This window comes from Phaethon aethereus (assembly GCF_964289735.1).
Source record: "Phaethon aethereus genome assembly, chromosome: 4".
NCBI classification, from domain to species: Eukaryota; Metazoa; Chordata; class Aves; order Phaethontiformes; family Phaethontidae; genus Phaethon; species Phaethon aethereus.
This window is the reverse complement of record NC_138578.1, coordinates 59,499,271-59,520,461: the sequence shown is the minus strand read 5'-3', so window position 1 is coordinate 59,520,461 and position 21,191 is coordinate 59,499,271. Positions and strand designations below refer to the sequence as shown.

The window sequence follows — 21,191 nt, the reverse complement described above, 5'->3', positions numbered from 1 at the left end:
AAGGACCTTCTTAAGCTTTTAACCTAAAAAATTCACCATAAACAGTAATATAATCTGGGCAAGTAGCCATTACCTTGTCTATGCAATTGATATATTAGTCTGTATTACTTATTCAAGTAGCATCTGTTCCATTTCTAGGCAGTACAAGTATTGCCAGGAAGGGGTATCACTTACTGCATATTTCTCTTCAGGCTTGCTTACTTACATCTGGGCTTCCTGAAACAATTACTGGCATACAAGAGCTGGAGAAAGTTAGAAGTGGGAGACTAGTTTTAGTTCCAAGCTGAAACCAACTTCTTGTCACTCCTTCCAACTGGTATAATAACGACGGAAGGAAGATTTTTTTTTTGTTTGGGGAATTTGATCAGCAAACTATTTATTTCAAACACATGACTCTCTTCAGAGATTATTTGCAAATTGCTTCTTTCCTCTGCCCTTGTAAAAAACAAATGCCAGCATAAAGCTGAAGTCCAGGACACGATATTCTACACCAGAAAAATAGTGTCAGAATTTGCACTGGGGCCTTCAGGGACACACAATGTTTAAAAGGCTAACACATTAGTTTATAGATGACTCTTGGTAGCAGAAGGAAAACTGACTTTTTTTCCTTGCCACCTAGCTCTCATAGAACACATTTTCCAGTCTGTCATCTCATATACTTGGCTAGAAGAAGTAGTAATTTATTTTGAGCAGATATCGTGTACTATTAATTCTAAAAATATGAGGCAAAACAGAGTAATTGGAGTTCTAAGATGTTTACTTACCTTCTACAGTTGATGCACCCACAGGACAACGCTCTTGTTCAGGAATTATGGGCAGTATCTTTGTGGTCTGTGCAGTAAGTGGAATCTGTTGTTTGCTGGTTTTCACTGTTGAAAGTTAAAATAATTTTTATCCGTATTATTAAACAGAAAATACATCTGCAGAGTGTTAAACGTTGAATCTGTAAGTTTGAAAATAATTAAGACCTATCTGAACACCAGACAGGGGTGGACAGAGTTTTTTAGTGGGATTTCAGTGCCTAGAGATGCAGATACATGTCAGGAACTCCTGAAAGTACTAACTATGTTTTGTATTTAACTTCCTCTTGACAACTAGTGGGACTACAACATGCTGATCCTAAGTCTCCCTGGGAAGCAGCCTGAAGTAGGCAACTAAATTGCTCTTGGAAATTTTACTAGTAGTGACGATACAAAAGCATGCCGATTTGGGGTTAAGTAAGAGTCTCCCAAAAAACCCAAAAACCTACAGTTGGCCAGTTAAGCGGAAACAACTGAAATTTAGTGTGAACTTTCCGATTCATTTTCACGTAACAGTAGCCCAGATTGCCACTCAGGAACACGTGATGAGGCCTCAGCTAACTTGTCATACACATAAGGAGAGCTGCTACTGGGTATCATTCAGTTGTTAACAAAGATGACAGCATTTGACATTCCCTCAAAAGCAGGGAAAGGTGTGGTGATGCCTTTAGCACACTGACAACACAGATACTGATACGGTATCTTACTGGGATACAGATAAAGAAATGCAGAAATGGCATTGTCAGGCAAATTAACTCAGAGTTACTCAGAGTTACTCAGAGTATCAAAAACGATCCAATGCATTTTTCAAAGAACTACTGTAGAACACAAATAATATTTTAACTCCAGGTCCATCCTGTCCCTGACCATCCGTAACTTCTGTAAACCTACACATGGGTTTCTACTGAGTTCATAACAAGAGGGTGAACTGTGCCACTTAGCTACTTTAGCTACACCCCTTCTCCACTTACTATATCATTTGGGCTTCTCTCTTTACAAATGCAACTAAAAAGTATAGTATGGATCTTGGTAATTAAGCATCTGAATATGAAAAGCAAAGATAAAGTAAAACTGGGGTAGTTTTAAAAATAGCAATGGATCTTTTTTCACCCTCAGGATGACCCTGGAGAGAATGGGAATGTGGCTGTGTGTAACACTATTCTGCAAGCACACAAACTGAGCAGAGAAACGGCCCCTTGTGCATTAGTGCTCTATTGAAAGCATACAGGGGCTATGAAAAGCTCCCTAAAATTACCTGCATCCTATAGATTTTATCCTCCTTTCTGAAACATAAAAAAAGACCCAAAGTGGTAACAAAGCTTCACATTTTTCTCTGGAAGTGTTCTGTCTTGGGAACATGTAAGTCTGTTTTAAATATTGAATATTGTGACAAGCTTTTCTTTTCCCAGCATTATTCATCCAAGTTGCAGAGGAAAAGACAACTATTCAGCTATGTCAGGAACTGAGAAGGTTCAGAATCAAATAGGTGATGTGTCACTCGGCCAAGATTAAACAAATTTCTCCTTTCTTGGCTTCACATTTATTTGCTGCTGTAGAAGATGTATCTTGCCTGTCCTCCTTGCTAAAAAGAAAATATATTGCAGAATACAATGAGGAGCGAGTCTGAATTCACTGGGATGCCAGCCTCTGACACTACTAAGCCAGCATTTGCTTCTATTTCCAACATGTCAGCTAACTGGAAGCTGTAGCAATACATCAGAGGGATGGCAGAATTTCGCCTATTCCCTCTAATCTTGTAGGAGAGGAACTATTACTTTAATAGGATAGCACAGAAAAAAATACAGGAATTCAAATGACTGAGAGGAAATTTGTCTTGTTGTTTCTTATGTGCAAATTACAGCTGTCGAGCCCACTTACATCAAAGGCTTTGGATGTCACAAAATCTGAACAGTCCAGAAAACAACTGCAGGCCAGAAACCCTGAGCTTTTACTCTCCGAGTCCTGGTTGTCACCATGATCCTACAATGTCCTTTCAGGAAGAGTTATAAAATTACCATCCATCAGAATTAACTTTGTGTTACTGTGAGCCAGGCAAGTGAGTCAGGGAATCCTGTATTTGCATCCTAAAATGTAACGAACCAAACTGTGACTCTGTGAGCCGATGAGTATCACTGAAAATGAGAGAAGTACACCATTTGAGCCATGTAGAACAAGGCATTATATGTGAGCTACGGTTGCCCACACAGACTGTAGAGTATCAACATGATGATGTTAACAATGTTGTTAATGATATTAACCCTGTCTGCATGGTCCCATTTTAGTATAGGAATTGTAGCAGGGCTTTTTTCCAATACACCTTAAACTGCTTTCAAAACAGGATAAAAATAAACAAGGAATGTTATTCTTACGCTAGGAAAAGAAGGTCTAAATGGGAATTTATAGTGGTAGACTTCTAGTAATATAAATTCACACTCAAGTATAACCCATATAATTATATTAATGAAACTTCCAGTATGAAAAGACCCTGCGAGGCAGATTCACTGTAGGTATTTAAACACACAGATTTATGCAATCTGTTTCCTGTGCAACTTCTTTTTTTTTTTTAATAATGTAGTGTACAGTTCACACACACTGCCCTGCTCCCAACAAGTAATTCTGTGCCATGTCCCCAGGCTTATTTTTTGTTATGATACAGCTATATGAGAATATGGCTGAATACTTCAGAATAGAGAATACTTCAGAATAGAGGATACTTCATCAGTTACAAGTAGTGGAAAAGGTACTAAAGTGGGTTAGGGAAAGTGCGCTAAGGGAAAGGTGTAAGGGCAGGTTATGTATAGCTGCCTTCCCTTTCTCTGGATCTGAGGCTGATTTAAACTGTAAGCTGCGCATGACAGTTTAGCAGTTTCTATCCGAGTTCTTTTCAAAGACTGTGAGGAATACTGTCTAGTTCTAATTGATATTATTAATTTATTAAGTTGTTCCAAAACATCTTTTACTGCCTTTTCAATTTGAGAAAGCTCCTCAAAGAAATTCTTGCAACAAAAGTCTCTTATGTGAGAGTCTCCCTAAGATTCTCTGTCATGAACACAAACCAAGGAATTGACTTTTCTTCTATGGATTATTTTCCATGTGCTACTACTACCAAGTCCTATTTGATATGAAAATGCTCTGTGTCTGGAAATACAGATCAGCCACTTGAAGAACGCTTGCTTCTTGCACTGAAGAAGCAGCACCCTGTACTCTTTCCCTTCTCTTGTGGCTGCATTTAAGGGCAACTGTGTTTTGTCAATTCATACCATTCAAGGGACTGTTTTACATAAATACAATGGCAGAAACAGATCCAAACTCTAGAAAATGTGCTCTGTACAGCCCACGCTCTAATGCATACATTTTTAGCTTAACAGCACAGACAACGTTTTGTCGGTCAAAATTTATGGGTCAACATTTATGACCAGAACGCTCCAAAGCTCCCCTATCCTCACATATGTGCTTAATCCTTTGTAGCACCATGAATTTGGAAGGCTGTAACTTTAATTTTACCCCAGATAACATACTATACATTTTTCCTCCTTTCCTCTGGCCACCTGACTTAATGGTAATGATTCATGGACATAGAACCACTAACAGTTTCAAAAAACTAGGAACCATGCTGCAAATTATATTTTCATAGGACGACAGTGATATTAACATAGCAATTTCCTGAGCCTACCTAGGAAATCATTCTCATTCTGAAAGTATAGGTTTTGTCTTTTTCTTCCCTATCTTTTCTGAACTTTGAATAACCTTTTAGTAGGTACCTATACATCTCTTCATCTATATGAGATACTGTCACATCCTCTCAGATATACTGTTATTTTATTTAGTCTCATTACAGAGTTTCCAGGGTAGCTGTATTGTCTTCAGTGGATCTCAATGTTTTGTTTCAAGATTCCAAGCTATGCACTAATGATAGTGAAAATATTATCAAGAGCTGTTGAAGAAGTCATTTATAGCTATTTATAATCCATTCTCAGTAGCAAATCTTAAATTTAGCAACTGTGTAAAAAATAAACTCTTTTCATATGGTCTTGATTCCACGTTAAATTATATTGGTATAAATCAGGAAATTGACTGGACTGACTGGCATTATGGTGTGTGAAAACAAGGAATTTCATATTAAAATAAAACCCATTATAGCAGTTCATACAACTAAGCATCTTTCTAGGTTAAATGGATAGATTGAAGTAGGAGGAACATAGAAGTAAGAATGACAGACCAATATGGGATTCACAAAATCACAGAATCACAGAATGGTAGGGGTTGGAAGGGACCTCTGAAGATCATCTGGTCCAACCCTCCTGCCAAGGTAGGATCACCTGGGCAGGTTGCACAGGAACACGCCCACTCAGGTTTTGAAGGTCTCCGGAGAAGGAGACTCCACATCCTCTCTGGGCAGCCTGTTCCAGTGCTCCATCAACCTCACAGTAAAGAAATAAATTCCTGTTCTCTTCAGTAAAATCTAGTAAAACTAGATTTGAATTTCCATAAAACTTCATTAACCAAAATGCCTTTGGATATACAACACTAAAATTGCCATTGTGAACATGCTGATATAACAGGTATGGTATTAGGGAAGCTACTCAAGACAAAAGATGTCAGAGAGATAATTCCTTCCCTGCAGGATGAAAATAATGAGCTCATAAATACATCTTAGCGGTAGCCAGTGCTTTAAAAGAGAGGAGCATAAATTGTACTCCCAGGAGAATTCAGACAGACAGGGAGCTATTCACTCTTTCCTACGTAAAATTGAAATGCCATGAGTTACTGACTTGTAGAGAGAAATTATTGAGTCTCCTCTTACTCCTGAAGAACCAACAAAACAAACAGGGGGGTACCCAAGCCTAGCCATTTAAAACCATTTTTTTCATTTGCTGGCTTTGTATTTATTCTTGTTTTGGAGGGAGGTTTGTTTGCCATTCAGAGCTATTATTCTCTATGTTCATGTTAATCTTTTTTAAGATAGAGCTCCCTTCGCAAAACCAGAATCCACGGAATTTTTTAAAGCATATGACTCCCCCAGCAATATCAGTAACACTCAGAAGTACAGCAGCTAATTTCCCCTCACACAGAGATTTGTTACCAAATCATAATTTCTAGAACTAAAACTTTGAGTTTAGCCATGCTATTTAATTTATCTGTGCTAAACATACTACACTCTCAGAAGACTACATTTTAACTCCTGTCTGAGACTAGAAAAATTCTATTTTGTGGGAATTTTTCCCTAGAAATAGGCTACAAAGAGCCAGTAGAATAATTCTCTGAGTTCTGCTACAGACATCTGTTCCATCCTTTGGTAGCAGATTTTGTCAAGAGTCATAAACACACAGAGCATACATACATGTGTGTACATGTCTCTGTACTTTTCATAAACATACAAAGCACTCAGCTGCCAAACCTCAAATGTGGCACACAACATGATCAAAAATTAAAAGGAGGTAAAAAACCCAAAGTCATTAATGCAACACATTTGGAAGACTGAGAGAAGCTTTCCTATATGATATATGTAAGCCATCTTACAGTTTCACTGTCAGCATTATTTATTTATTATATAAAAATGTTTCCATAACATTGGCCAGATCCAATTTGTGTAGGATCAAGGTAACTCTGAAACAAACCTGAAGCATCCTCTGACAGGAAAGACTTAAAAGGTTTTTCTTGACCTCCTAGTGCCTCAGGATTTGTTAGGTTTTTATTTTACTTTTACATTACTTACCAGGAAAAGGATGAATTTTAGTAGCAGATATGGTTCTTCTTGCATGTCTAGAACTCTTTCTTCTTAGAATAGTAGAAACTGCTGCTAATCTGTGTTTACAATCTGTTTTAAACAAAATGCATTATCCTCAACTATAGAATTACATACAGCACTAATTAGACGGAAGGCTGGTCAATAGTTTATTCTTAAATTGTTAAACAACTTCCATGAAAAACCAGGAAGGTCTTGAAATAAGGTGATAAGGAAAACCTAGGGCCTGATGTTTTATATTTTCCTGAATGATATTTTCTGGAAATTCCATTCAGGGTTGCCCCTTTCAAATTATTCCTTCCCTCCTCTGTACTGTGTACCTTGAACAAGTTTTGGAAGGTTATCAAAGAAGTACATGTTCCAGTACACGTTCACACTCACACTGCTGACACTGGAATAGCAAGGATGGAGTCTACTGGCATCCTAGGAACCTGGCAGATTCTTTGCAAGTGTGGGGTGTTCATCTTTGGAAGCATCGTTTGAGAGCAAGCTCTGCACTGCTCAGAGAGAGAAAGATAGAGCTGGATTGAGCACCTCTGACTGTCCTCAGCACCCAGTGCATAAACTCTTCAGTCTTGCCATCCTTCTGTTGCTCTCTTAATGCTGTGCTATTGGTGGGGTTATTGCAGTTGATTGTGCAGCTGTTATGGTTTGCCCCGTTCTACAGTGACAGAAGTTCAGGGCTCAGACAGCTTCTGATGGTAGGCTTGCTCCAATTCTACATAACAGAATTTGGTTTTATCTTTTTCTTCTGAGAACACTAGAAAACTTCACGTTTAAGAAATTCATTAAATTAGCATTATTTAGGTCATGATTTTTTTATGAATAGACATCAGAGATCTCATGCGCAGAAGCCCTAAGCATGCTCTTGTAACAGTTAATGTCAAAGGAAGCTCTGGAAGTGGTCATAAAACAAGAGTGGAAGGGAAAAGGCAAAAGGACTAATTTCTAATGTAGTTGCTTTGTCACGAATCAGTAGTAACCTCCACCAAGTTTATTTGGATATTTTATTTTATGCACTCATGGAAATACCTTCATTAATGTTTCAAAGAGTCTCAAAGTCTGCCTAGCAGAATGTCTTGCAAGGTCTCAAGAGGAAATGAATAATTCCATATTTCTTAACAGCTTTCAGCAGTGCTCAGAAATTAAAAGAAAAATTACTAACAGAATTATGACTGTAAAAATTCTTAGCAGCTGTTTTAGGCACATAATAATATTCTGCTGTATCCTTTGGGCACCACTGAAAAAAGCAGTATGTAGACTTGCAATTAAAGGTGGCATCGTAATATATATGCATAAGGAATACAACCCTTAAATCTGATTTTTATGTGCTTGTCTTTTGTCAGTAATATATTGATGTAGTTTATAATGTCACATATTGTAAATTTAATTAATAAAACCACTATTGCTCTATTAACAGAAAATGTATTCTAGAAGCAAATCAGTAATTAGAAGCCTCAAAAGGGCATATTTTCCTCCCTATTTGTGTCCACGACAATTCTGAAAAAAACTTAATTTAATAGAAAACCAATGTTTAAGAATAAAGGCAGTAAATCATTAATCATCACCGCTAATGGTTCTGCATTAAAAATGAGATGTTATGACTCAAAGCATAGAAAATCATACTCATGACATTTATAGGCAGCTTTGAAATTACAAATAAAAAAGTCCTTTAAATTAGAGCATTTAATAGCTCGCTTATAAAGACCTAATTTACACTTTGTGGGATTTTCATATTCATAAAATAGGTCTCAGAATTTGGGTCTAGCAATAAGTAAAAGATCATGTATTTCAGCCAAGATAATCTCATAAGGAGTTTCTCTAATCATTGGCAGGGCGAGGGCACAAATTTGCCATTTTAAGCAACTGTTTTGCTTATTCATTAAAAATATATGCATAAAATATTTACATTATGCAAAAAACTCACAGAAACATTTTGTGTGTGGGCACTCTTCTCCCTTCTGTTCAGTTATGATTAAAGCTAGACTCCTCTTGCTCTTTCATTACAAAACAGCCTGTGGATACAGTAAGGACGATCCGGGGAATGGATATGGCTCATCATTTTTTTATTACTCCTGTGACCAAGGTCTCCATTCAGCAGCTTTGGACGACAAGGGGAATGGACATTTGCCTGCTAATAAGAACTAAATTGTGGTTGTCCAGAGGCATTCTGCCCACTCAGGGCTCACACAGGCAGAAAGTCTCAGGAAATTGCTGTGAAAAGCATCTGAGAGCTATTATCTCAGATAACGGGTTAAGCAACGCTCTTTTCATGCTGATGAAAGGAAGTGTGCTCCCTGTACCACCTACCTTGGGATAAAAAACAAAGACCAGCAGCTGACAAGCAGTCAATTTTCTGCATCGTTTTTGTGCAGAGGACTTTATCTTCATTGCTCAAAAGTTTCCTGCTCAGGTTACTCCTACACTTTTATTCTTGCTTTCTTCACTGTATATTTCTAGAATAAATACTGTAAATCCCAATTTCAACTTCTATCCCAAGTGAATTGCTTAGGAAAAGCCTGTCTTGGCTGGTGAAGGCATTCTGTAGAAATAATTGTCTCTGAACTAAGGACAAGTTCTTTCATGGTGAAGTTTTAGTCACTTGGAATAGTCAATAGTTCTGATTCAAAAATCACAGCAATATTTTCTTTGCTGAAATAACAGCAAGGAGAAGAAATGTCATCTAAGCTTAATTCAGCTTGTGGTTTAAGAAGATATAGCTTGGTTGACCTGTATGGGGTTACACAAGCACTGAATTTAGATAACCAGTTTTTAGGGCAGACAGCTGAGTGCATACCTCCCCATATCTATCCTGCAATTTTTCTTGACTGTGACCTACATGAATCATCTTCAGGGAGGAATGGGTATTTCAATCTCCTTATATTGGTCATTGGCATGTTTGCTTAAGACCTTTGACAAGGTTCAACTGTAGTTATTTTATCTACTGGAATCAGTCTGAAACAGAAGTTCGTATCACTAGGGATCATAGGCCACCAAGCATCTGTCAAAACCCACTTATTTCATTCATCATCAACGAGCTTGAATTTGCATCCACAATTCAGAGCTGAGGTGATAGTATCAATCCGCTGAGTATTTCAGCCCCTCTGTAAGAAGCTTTTACCATATTACAATTAAAATATTGGTTTCTGAACCACATTAATAATCAACAGCTTTGTTATTGAAAATTAATACATTTTTCATTGCACAAAAATCTAAATTCATGCAAATTAACTTTTTGTTACTTACAGTTTTGTTCATTTTCTTGGACTATTTTGTGGATGACAATTGAAATAGTAAACACAAAAACTACTGGAATCATAGCAAGCCAAATGATCTTCGTCACACACATTGGATCTGTCCATAAAAAGTAGAAGAGAGAAAATGAAGCAGGAAATCACTGGCAGAAAAAAAGCAGAGCAATCTGCCTTGGTGGTTTTTGGAACATGCCTATCCCCACAAATGACAATTGAAGCAAAAGAGAAGATTATGCCTTTTTCTTTCAGCCTTCTTTGTTGTTTGAAATTAAGTTCCCTATCTAGAATTTAGCTTCATTTTCACCTGTATGTACCTCCCCATGTCTGAAATATGTAGCTAAGTAAATGAGAACTTTTCCTACTTGTATAAACTGTTACATGCAACTGAGCCAGGAATAAAATGCTTCAAAGATCAACGTCAATATTTAAGGTAGAACAAAGGTAATATATATCCTCCCTTTGTTTGGATGGAGCACAGAAGCAGTTGGTCCACTGTCCAACACTGGTCTGTACTGGCCTTCCGAACCTCCTGGTCCACCTTCATATATGGGAGAAAGTAAGATTCTACATGTAGAAATTTTCTTACCAAAAAATGAGGAAATGCCACCAACAGGACCCCTCTGGGGAGTTCTTTTAACCAAAGCTGCCCTGGGGTAGAATCAGCGTGGGACTGGGTGTAGGAGGTAGCCTTCTCTTTCGGACAACAGGCTGCTGCAGAAATGCACCCACATTCCGCAGGGAATTAGTTCAGTAACTAGTACAAGCCAGGACTATATACCACAGAGAAAGGATGAGGGGAACTTTGCTCCCTGGTTTGAAAGACCTTTCAAACTCCTTTGGCAGCTGCTTGTTAATGCATACCTTAGCATTGTCAAATAACTATTTTAATAACCATGTTACTATTACTCATATAAAATCAAATTACAGACTATAGCCAAACCACTGTTTTCCTTCCCTTGACTTAGAATAGTATAATTAGACCTACATCAACTTCCCTTGTGTATCCTCTCCATTGAGAAGTCATGAGGGAACTGCCAATAACCCCATGGCTCTTTGAGGTAAGCACAGCTCATCACTCCTTATTCAGAGCTAAAAATATCTTTTATACAGTCATTTAGGCTCCTTTCAAACAGACTACTCTACCCCATCTTGTAGTGACTTGTACATCAACCTTGCCTAGTCAAAGGCCTGAGCACTGCTCTAGACTTGTTTTGAAGTAAATAGAAAAAAGTTGTGTTGTTAATTTTTATTGTTAATTGAGATAACTACTTCCCAGGTAAATCACCATTAGCAAAGGGTGGTTAGCACAGTTTTGACACAAGTTAGCAGGACAAGTCACAAACTATACTCCTCTCACAGCTAGACCGACTTACTTAAAAAAAAACTAAGCTGCCCTCTCTTCTCTAGGATTTTACTTGGACTTACTTAATATAGGTTTAGCCAACTCCAAAACACGTATTTTTTTTCCAGCAAAGGTACAGAATAAAATGAATGTGCCATACTAAATGAATGTAATAATTCAGCAATTCCCAGATGGCAAGCATTGCATACAGACAGGCTGGAAGCCCTGACCATGGTCAGACAACCAGCCAAAATACTCCTGCAGTACAAAAAGAAATTTTAAAAGCTGACAGGCTGACCTCTGGGAAAACTAAGCCTAGCTCAGAGTTTTCTCTTTTAAGTGTACTGTACTAAGGCTGTAGAGTAGGCTATTGCAGTACAACGTTAAGAAAAGTCAAATCTGTCTCCTGGTTCTTCTGACACTGAAGTTAACAGGAATTTTTTAATATACCACCACGACGACAAGGGTATGCCATTATAAGGGAGGGGAGAGGAAAAAAGTAATTCCAAGTTTTGTCATACATGCAATTTGTGAGTCTGTCACCACTAAGCAAAAAAATGTAGATACTTACTTTGCTGTGTTGCTTCTAGGAAAAAAAAGCCACAGCTAAACCTGCTTTAAATCGCTATTAAAACTGTCAGTTGCCTACTAAAGATGGTCTTTTACTGAAGGATGACCAAAATTGCATTCTTTTCTTGTGAAATACTTAAATACTTTCAAATGGTTGCTGAAAGCAAAGAACTACCGACTGGAGATTTTTTTGCAAGATTCATATTGTTTCTGGTTTGATTTCCATTTTGACTCTCCCTTGTAACTTACATTCCACATAAGACTTCAGTTGCACTGAAATATTTATACAGTCGTTTTGGTCTTCCATCATTGCCACTAGACAGGAATGATTTAGGTATTGTTCAGCTGCATTTCTTCCTTCGACTATAGAATTGTTGATGTGGATTTCCAGCAGGTAGTAAGTATTTTGCTCTGCTGCTTCTTTCTCAGAAACCGTCATGAAATTAAAATATTTATAGAAGTAAATAACATCTTCTGTTTTCACTTCAAGTGAGCCTTTTGCTTTTGGAACTAAAAATTAAAACAAAACTGTTATATAGCATGTGTTAAACAGAGACAACAAGAAGAACAATAAAATAAGTTTACTGTCTCATTTGCAAAAACATACAGTAGGCTTTTACATTATTGACTGTGATAAAATGGACAAAAGGATATCATGTAAAGTTATTCTGAACAGATCTGAAGAATTCTGTTCTATACAGACTGTCTATACAGAATACATTTCCCCTGCAAATTATAGCCCTTTTTCTGCTTTACTACCAGCTTCAGTGCTTTTCAGTTTTCTGTTGTTTTGTCGTCTGTTGTCAAAGCTAACAGAAACAAATATCAGGCTATGAAAAAAAATAAAAACCAAGTAAAAGCCATATGGTGATAGAGATCTGAAGTGTACATCTAGTCTATCTGCTATCAGTTGCAGAAGGTCCTTGTTTTACTTCAAACCACACAAGCTGTGAGACTTGCACAATGCTAACAAGAAACATAGGTAGGTGACACATTGTCAAAAGTGTTAGAGTTATATAGGTATAACTGAGAACAGAGTTTGTCCGCGTATTTTTTGTTTTATTTTCCACACTTGTTAAGGCAGCTATTTTGTAATAAGAAAATGATGCCGTTGGAAAAGAACTGCCTTTCTTATATTCAGGACTTGGCCTGTTGCCCCTGTTGCTGACAATTTTAGGAAAACAAAACTCATAGGTATCCTCTTCCCCAAAAGTTTCCAGATACTTTGCAAGTGTATATGGCACAGAGCAATACACTGCTACTGCTCTGAAAAGATGTGGATGTTGCTGAACTGCTCTCTGTATTGCTATGCCAGTCCTTATTCAGGGCTGCCTTCTACAAAACATGCAAGTAACAGATAAAAACATGTCTTTTATGTTGTAATTACGACTTCAAAATTAAATATTTCTCTTCCCCTACTTACTTTTTTTAGCTACTGGCCCTGATCCTTGATGATCAACATTGGGTTCACACTCTCTATGTTTAGTATAGGACTGTCCCCTCCTGGAGGACTGGCAAATACATGGAATATTTTGGAAATTGGAATGATTTACAATAGCCTTCAGTAAAATAGTCTGGTTTTCTCTTCTTTGTTGCACTGATCTTTTGCAAGAATTGTTAAAAGTACAAAGTGGAAAAGTGGTGTTATTTGATGAACAGGTATCCGTGCATGACACAATTACAGTGTTAGCTGTAAAAAAAAAAAAAAAAAGAGTACTATATTAGGAAGACAGTCATATAGGACACATGGACAAATATGGACATGGAAGCATCATGTAATAGATCCTTTAACCACCTTACAACGACATGTACTTTCTTTCTTGAGGGTTATGGCAGCATATTGAATGCATCAACAAGTGAGAAAAAGCAAGGGCAGAGTCTTCCCACAACCTCAATGCTGGATCTTATTGCTGAATTCTATGAAGACTCTTGTAATACTAACTTGAATTTGTGGTGGTGTCTAGTCACATTCCTCTTTCAAAGCTGCTCCAATTTGATTGTACTTGAAAAGAAGATGAAATCACTCATGTTCAGCGGGGGAACTTAGCCCTGCAACCGTGCAGTCACAATCCACCAGTGCAATTATGTTGTAAAATGGCTATAATCAAAACAAAAACTTTCTTTCCAATGACATTGAAATCACACAGTGAAAATACACAGAACCACCACACCCTTCACATTCTCCTATATTTAGTCAACAAATATGAATCTTAATTATGACCATTGTCTTTGGGATTCATAGTCAAATTTCAGTATCAAATTACTGTAATTAGAGTACATTAATGCAGTTCTGGCAAGTAGCAAAAACCACATAGAATTAATTATTAATGAGTGTTATCTTAGCTCTCTTCCACATTGAAGTAGGGCTTTATTGTATAAATTGTGCATTTTTACTTGAGTTAACTTGAATTATTTTCTCAATATGAAAAAAAAAATTAAGAATTAAAAAATTCTGGGACCCCAACATGAAATACGCATTTACGAATATAAATAACGACTTCCTGGAGTTGATGCGGCACTATGCAAATAGTTTTGTAGCTGAACTTCCAATTCTAGTAGTACTCTTGCATCTCTGTGAAGAGAAATTTTGCATCTACCTCCCATTATGAGTAATTGGAGTAATACGTTCATACATACATTCATAAATCCTTATGTCTAGAGAAAAAAACATAGCCTTTAATTGCTCCAGTGCCCGGCCGCAATCTGACAGCTTCAACAGGCCACCTGTACTCACATCGCAGCAGGCTGACCTCAGAAACAGTTCAGTGAAGGATTTCAGACAGGATACAGAAATAAAATCCAAAATCCAACACCAAAGTAAATTATCTTCACTTTACTAACACTACATCAGAGAGTCATAAAGTCCTTATAAAACATAATAAATTGAAATGTAAAATACACATCTAATGCAGGGAAGAAAATAATTAGCTTTAATAAAAAAAGGGAAAATGTCAGACAAAATTTAGGGCTTGATCTTTCCCTGAGGCAAGTCAAAACATTTTCCTTGAAACGCTTATGATCTGACCCACGCAACCTGGGGGATCTGACCCACGCAACCTGGGGTGGAGCAGGCTCTTGAGGTCAAATTCTTCCAGCTGAAGGAGGTGTTTAGTGCAGAGCTTTGCTATAGAGATGAGCCAGGAGCAGAAATCAAATGCTTATTCTGCTCTCATGGCAAGGTGTGTGTGCATCCGGGCAACCAGCCTAAAACCATTGCTACAGATCTCCAGGTCAACTAATGGTAATTCCCTACCAAGCCCCTTTGACCAAGAAATTTGTACGCGGACTTGGGAATCTGCTGACTGTGCTGTGACAGCAGTCTACATACAGCGCTATGAAGTCCATTTTGGACTTCACACACGGCTAAATAGGCTCCAGAGCTGCCTGTGAGCCATGTTGTAGATCTGTAAAAGGCATGTTACTTGAGTGGAAAAAGTCTGAATGCTGCCCTGTTAGGGAGGGTGCTTACCATCTTCTTGAAAGATGTCTACTGAGAAAGCCATTCAAATTACCATCTAGCATCAGTAAAATTTACTTTCTTCCACCTCACAGGACTGTGGACTTTCCAGGGAGGGATATATATTATTGAACACGGTAAGCAAGGCTGCAAAAAGACGAGATTTTCCAAGTGGATTACATGGCAGACAGAGAGCCTTACCCACATGAGGCTTGCTCCTTACTGCAGGACAGGGAAGCAGCCTCCCAAATGTAAACATCACTAGAAATATGGAAGGGGTTTTGTGAAATCTGAATAGAGGCGGCCTGAAGAGTTAAGAGGATCACTGAGATGAAACCATGCAAAGTATCTCTAGTAAAATGCTTTATATTCAAAAATCCGTAACCCTCATCCTTCATGTTAGGAAGTTCTGTGGTTATAAAATTTGTTTATTAAGCCTCTATTTACAGGCTGTTTTTCCATAGACAATCCAATTCCATTAAAATTAAATTATTCACAGGGAAGAGCTGAATTTGTAAAAAACTTGCTTCCTTTAAAGAAAATCATAAATATTTCATTGTGGATTGGCTTGACTTTTCATTTGATCTGTGGTAACCTGTTTCAAATCAACTTCGCAGTATATAAAATTGCATTTTTTATCACTTCCTTATGGAAATTACAGTCGTCACATAATATTGCAGAGGTACAAAGCTTACAGTATAAGTTGGGGAATACACAACTGAGAGATTAAAGGAGGTAGACTCCATTAAATCACTGGACCCAGAGGACAGGACTGGGATTGAGAGCATCAGACTCCAAAACAACAACCTCCTGCTATAAAGCAATATAGTTTAAAGGTTCAATGACTCCTAACCAAACAAGTGGGTTGCTTTACAAAGATGAAGGAAACAATTCACTTTTGGCAATGTTGAACTGTATTTTTTTGATAACTTTTTAAAGGCTTGGTTTTTCACAAATTGATTTCCCCCAAAATTTCTGTTTAATGAGAAATTTCCATTTTTATTCCTACACAGGAATGAAAATAAATGCTGGAACTTCCCTTGGGATAAAACATCCAAGTTTCACTTACTTCTGTCTGCTTTGCTTGCCAGCCATTTCAGAGGTTATATTAAAAACCCGAAGCACCCACAACATTAATGTGATCTTAGGAAAGCCTGTGGAATTAGGAGGTCTCTGCCACTCATTTAGGAACCTCTCACAGAGGAAGATAACAGTCACTGTGTTTATCATCTCAGAGGTTTCCAACAACAAATCCATGTGGTGAAGCCTCATAGGGTAACCAGCAACTTGAAACAGCTACAGCACAGTAATTCTAAACCTATTAAAAATCTATAAATTATGTTCTAGTTACTGTCATGTTTATTCTTTCTGGTTATTGAAAACAGATATTTAAATAGAAGTAACCTAATCTGGTTTCTTTTTTTTCTTTTTTTTTTTTTTTGAAAATTATACTTCATAATTTACTTCCTGATGCCTGGGAACACACACCATTTGTCAAAGGGATGCTTTTTATTATAATATTTTTCTATTCAAAAGCTTACTTAGGAATGGATGTGACAAAACTATTTTAATATTAATTTATGGATTTCTACGAAAGCACTGAATGCATAACTCACACACATATATTTTGCATTCATCCTAAATCCAGTGTCGACCTCTAGGATCACCAAGATTTAGTTGGGATTTATGTTAAAAGATTTGCTTCACTCAGTTATACCTATTCTGCTCTACTTTTTGTCTGGTTACCACCGCATATCTCTCTCACAGACAACATCTCATACCAGATAGTAATTGTACAAATTTTTATACGCATTTAACTATAGAAATGTAAAAAAAAAAAAAATTTTTAAGACATGAGTACCTCCTATAAAAGAACATATGCATTTTAACTACTCTGTTCATGAGGAAGATAGTAAAAGTACAGTTGCACGGAAGTAGTTACCAAAAATTCTGCAGTGAATGTGAGTGACAAAATCCTTTCAAATCACCACATATCATTAACTCTGTTGGTTAAAAATCTAATGCAAAAATCTATATGCTTTGCAAAGTCCATATGAGAACAACATCCTAACCATCACTTTTAGGAAAACACGTGCCAACTTCTCAATTGCAATTGGTCTTTAGAATAAATAAAAGGCTATTTTAAAAGCTGATCACTCACCTTCATGGATTTTGAAAAATTCAGGTAAACATAAAATAAACATGGTAATTATTCCTAGTACTAATCTGAAGAGCTCTGATTTTCTCAAAAGCAGGCACATGTCACTGAAGCACTCCCATCCAGTATAGTGGTGGTAACTTCCTTCCTGGTTTAGCTTTTAACTTCGTGCAGACTTTATGCAAAATAACGTCTATTCATTTCCTTTTTCTAACACGACTTTTCTTTTTACTTCTTGTTACGTTAAGTTGTAGAGAGACAAGTTCTGTTCTGACACTGACATAGATGAGGATGATTCAAATGAATATGCTGAAGATAAAACTCACGTACCATGATGAAAATAAGGAAAAAATCATGCATAGGAACTATTTTATTCATTTGGGTTAGTTTTGTTTTAGGAACATCACCCCCTAATGGCCATTTTCACATACCTTCTAAATAGTAAGAATCATCTTTGTGAAGGAATTTTGTTCTCATTTGGCCAAGAAGATTTTAAAAAAATGAGTCAGACCCTCATTAGAAAAATGAGTCAGATATCTCATGGAGATTTTGTTGTTTTATTTGTACACATATGCATTGGGGCCAGGGGAAGATAATTTTATGTAATACAGAATCTTAAAGACTTTAACAGACTATTAATTTGATCATTACAACTTAAAGTTTCTGATCTGGCAAATAAGTGATGTACTAAGTACAATGAACTGAGTATGAGATGTTCATATTATCATTGCTGCCGTATTCTTCAAAGACAACAGATGTGTTGCCAATCCATAGAGTGTCTTCAGTGTGTATGTTACTATCCTTTACGCCACAAGAAGACTGGATAGAGCCATTACTATTTCTATACATTGTAGTCACAATTTTTCAGCTAAATTTTCCAGCTAAAAAAGTGTTTAATTCTGACAACCACCATGATATTCCATAAATTCTTGTTACGGATAACTGCAATGAACATTTCTGAAACGTTCTGAATAAAAGTACTCTGAACAATGCATATGTAAAAACAAACAATTTGACTCAAATATAGAGTATATACACTATGAAGGATTTAATTAATTCAGAAGGCTCTTTTCTGATGTAGTATTTTTCCCACAACCCATTAAATATTGAGTACTACCAAAATGAAGTAATGCTGCTGAAGTTAGAATAAGAAATGTCCTACAAACCTGAAATGCTCTTTTCATCTAGTTATCTCAGAAGATGAGTAAGTCAGGTGGAAGGAAATACTGTATTCATTCTATAGAAAGACTCTTAGTGGAGCTCTAGTGAATATAAATTTATTAGTATGATTTTTTAAATGTAGCAATTTTATGCAATGAAAGCAATGTAACCAAAGCAAAATGAATTGATTTTCTTGTCAGTATGGCACAACAGAAGTAATAAGAATACCAAAAATCATAGGTATGAATTTAAAAAGTGAAATACACCCACTGCACAATTCATATTTGTCATCTGTAAGCAAATTAGCTCTACTTCGTGAGAGACTGCATTGCCCCTTAAGTGTCTTTTTCCATATCGGTTACTTATATTTTCCTGTTTTCAAGGTTGCAGGGTGTTCACCCATTCTTTCTGCCCAGAAGGAATGGAGAAAATACTGGAAAATAACATGACTTTGTCAAATAATGTATGTATGTACCCATTCCTTTCTGATACGTTCAGACTTTCATCATTGTTGCTAGTGCCCAGGGTCAGAATAGAAATTGCCCTGCAGGATCACACCCAAGTTCAGCTTGGTATAATAAGAGTCTGTGGAATATGTTGAGTTTCAGATTCTACAGAAGGTTTCCAAGAACTCTTTTCCAAGGTGGGCACTACCTATTTTAGGGCTGTTGTGATGGCACATTTTAGTTTAGTTTCTGAGTTCAGGAGGCCCATGTCTAATCTGTCCACACATCCCAGGGACATCCCAAGCTTTAGACACTATTACCTTTAGCAGTTGTAACTGTGTAAATTAGCTGAGTCATGTGCGTGTGTGCGGCCTGACCCGCCAAATGAAGTGAAAAACATGAGTTTTCCTTCTTGGGGACATGCTTCCCTCCACCTAGCTAATAACTTTTAAACAGCTGGAAAAATTAGAACCTTTGAAAACCCTATCCATTGGTCAAATTTAGTTTAAATTGGCTAAATGGTTTAAACTGAGCAGGTATGAGAACTGGCAGACAGGCGAAGCACACAGCCAGGTAGGCCGTATTTCCTTACAGCAGTAGGCAAAGAAAGCGCTATATACCTCATTACTGCATCAAACACGTACCACCACGCCTCAGCAATGATCTTGTGTGCCCTTAAAGCACTTTTATCAGTTGGAGGCAGATCTGACTGTCAGTCTATTAATTTGGAAAAGTACTCTACCTTTGGATGGCAGAGGTCACTGGTAAGGCATTGCTTAACAAGGCCAGCAAGGCTGGAACGTGTTTTCCCGTTTGACGGTGTCGGGCACCCCATGGTGCCAGGGTTCTGAGGGAATGTTAATGGTTAATGGTTGCGTTGTGTGTGTCCCTGTGGATTTATTTCACTTAAATCAGCGGGAAGCTATGTAAATGCTTAGCTTTGTGGTTTTAGAAGACAGGCAAGGGTACCCTGGGACAGGATGAGGCCATTTATAGGGTTAATCACGAGAAACCCCACAAAAGAGAAAACCGTCTCCCCCGCCGTTTCACCTGCCCCGCCGGGAGGGGGAGCGCAGCGCGCGCGCCCCCGCAGCCTCAGGGGAGCAAGCCACGTCCGCGCGCTGCCCGTACCCTGGGGCGCGCGGAAGCCGGCAGTTGGCTGGCGCCAGCCGCGCACACCTCCCGTCCCGCGGCAGGAGGCGGAGCCGGCGGTTCGGCGGGGTGCGGGAGCGGCGCCCCGCCCCGCCCCTGGGTCCTCTTGCCCCGCCCCGCCCCTCCTCCCCCGTGCGCGGCCGGCCCTGGGGTCGGCGCCGCCCGAGCGCGCAGGGGAGGGGCCGGGAGCGGGGCCAGCGGGGACCCGTTAGCGCCGGGGAGGGATCGCCCAGTGCCCGCGGCCTTCCCCGGCAGAGCGGGAACGCTGGCTGCCGCCGGGGCGAAGGGGAGGGGAGGGGAGGGAAGGGGGTCCCGGGGCCTCCCTTGCGATTTTTTTTTTCTTTCCCCGCCCCCTTCCCGGACCTTGAGAGGTGAGAAGGGCGGTCGGGGCTTGGCAGTCAGAGGAGGGGGTCTGGGGCTGCCGGGAGGGGGAGGAGAAAGCGAGGAGGAGGAGGAAGGGCGAAGGCTAGCGAGGGGCGGGCTCCCGCCCGCCTGCCTGCTGTGGAGGTGGCTCCCAGGGGGAGGGGTACCGGTCCGCGGGCTGGGGCTGGGGCGTTGGCAGCCCCGCCGGGCGCGGGAAGGTGCGGGCGCCCGAGCGGGCAGGCGGTGGCGGCCCGATGCAGGGCGGGGCGGGTCGCCGGCGCGGCTGGAGGCGCGGGGGTCCGTGTCCCGCCGGGCGGGGCGGCCCCGCGGCTGGCTCGGTGCAAAGCGTTCGAAGCGAAGACCCAGTAAAAGTGCACTTAACACGCTGGGCGTTCAGGTATTTGCCCATTTGTTTGTCTCTCAACCTTCACGATCATAGTATGAAGTAGTGAGAAACTAATGGGGGGGAGGCGGGGCTGGCCAAACAGTAGAGCAGCGACTATCGAGTCACCAAAATGGAGAGTGGTATTACTACACGGGGAAAAAAACGAAGTTTAAGTGTTCAACATCAAATAACTGCGGTTTACAGCTGTTCGTGGCCCATGTTTTTCCTTAAAGCCTTCAGCTGCGTGAGCCATGATGTAGATCAGCAGTCCAGCTGAAGTCAAGCTATCTATGGCTTATGATCAGGGTGTTCTAGCAGTAATGTCAATTTTTAGCCAGTAATGTCAGAACAGTAAAA

The 21,191-nt window shown here is 39.0% G+C and overlaps 1 protein-coding gene across 1 annotated transcript in view; it reads right to left on the bottom strand.

Annotated features, from left to right (window-relative positions):
* TMEM156 (transmembrane protein 156) overlaps nucleotides 1-17,430 on the bottom strand; it is a gene marked incomplete at its 5' end in the record, with an annotated part of 42,266 nt that extends 24,836 nt beyond the window's left edge. Inside the window, 6 exons of the mRNA XM_081999500.1 lie at nucleotides 765-869; nucleotides 6,517-6,618; nucleotides 9,793-9,900; nucleotides 11,962-12,222; nucleotides 13,136-13,402; nucleotides 17,331-17,430. Of these exons, the coding sequence (XP_081855626.1) occupies nucleotides 765-869; nucleotides 6,517-6,618; nucleotides 9,793-9,900; nucleotides 11,962-12,222; nucleotides 13,136-13,402; nucleotides 17,331-17,430 (943 nt within the window). The remainder of the gene's footprint in view (nucleotides 1-764; nucleotides 870-6,516; nucleotides 6,619-9,792; nucleotides 9,901-11,961; nucleotides 12,223-13,135; nucleotides 13,403-17,330) is intronic.
* Nucleotides 17,431-21,191: the final 3,761 nt, after the last annotated feature.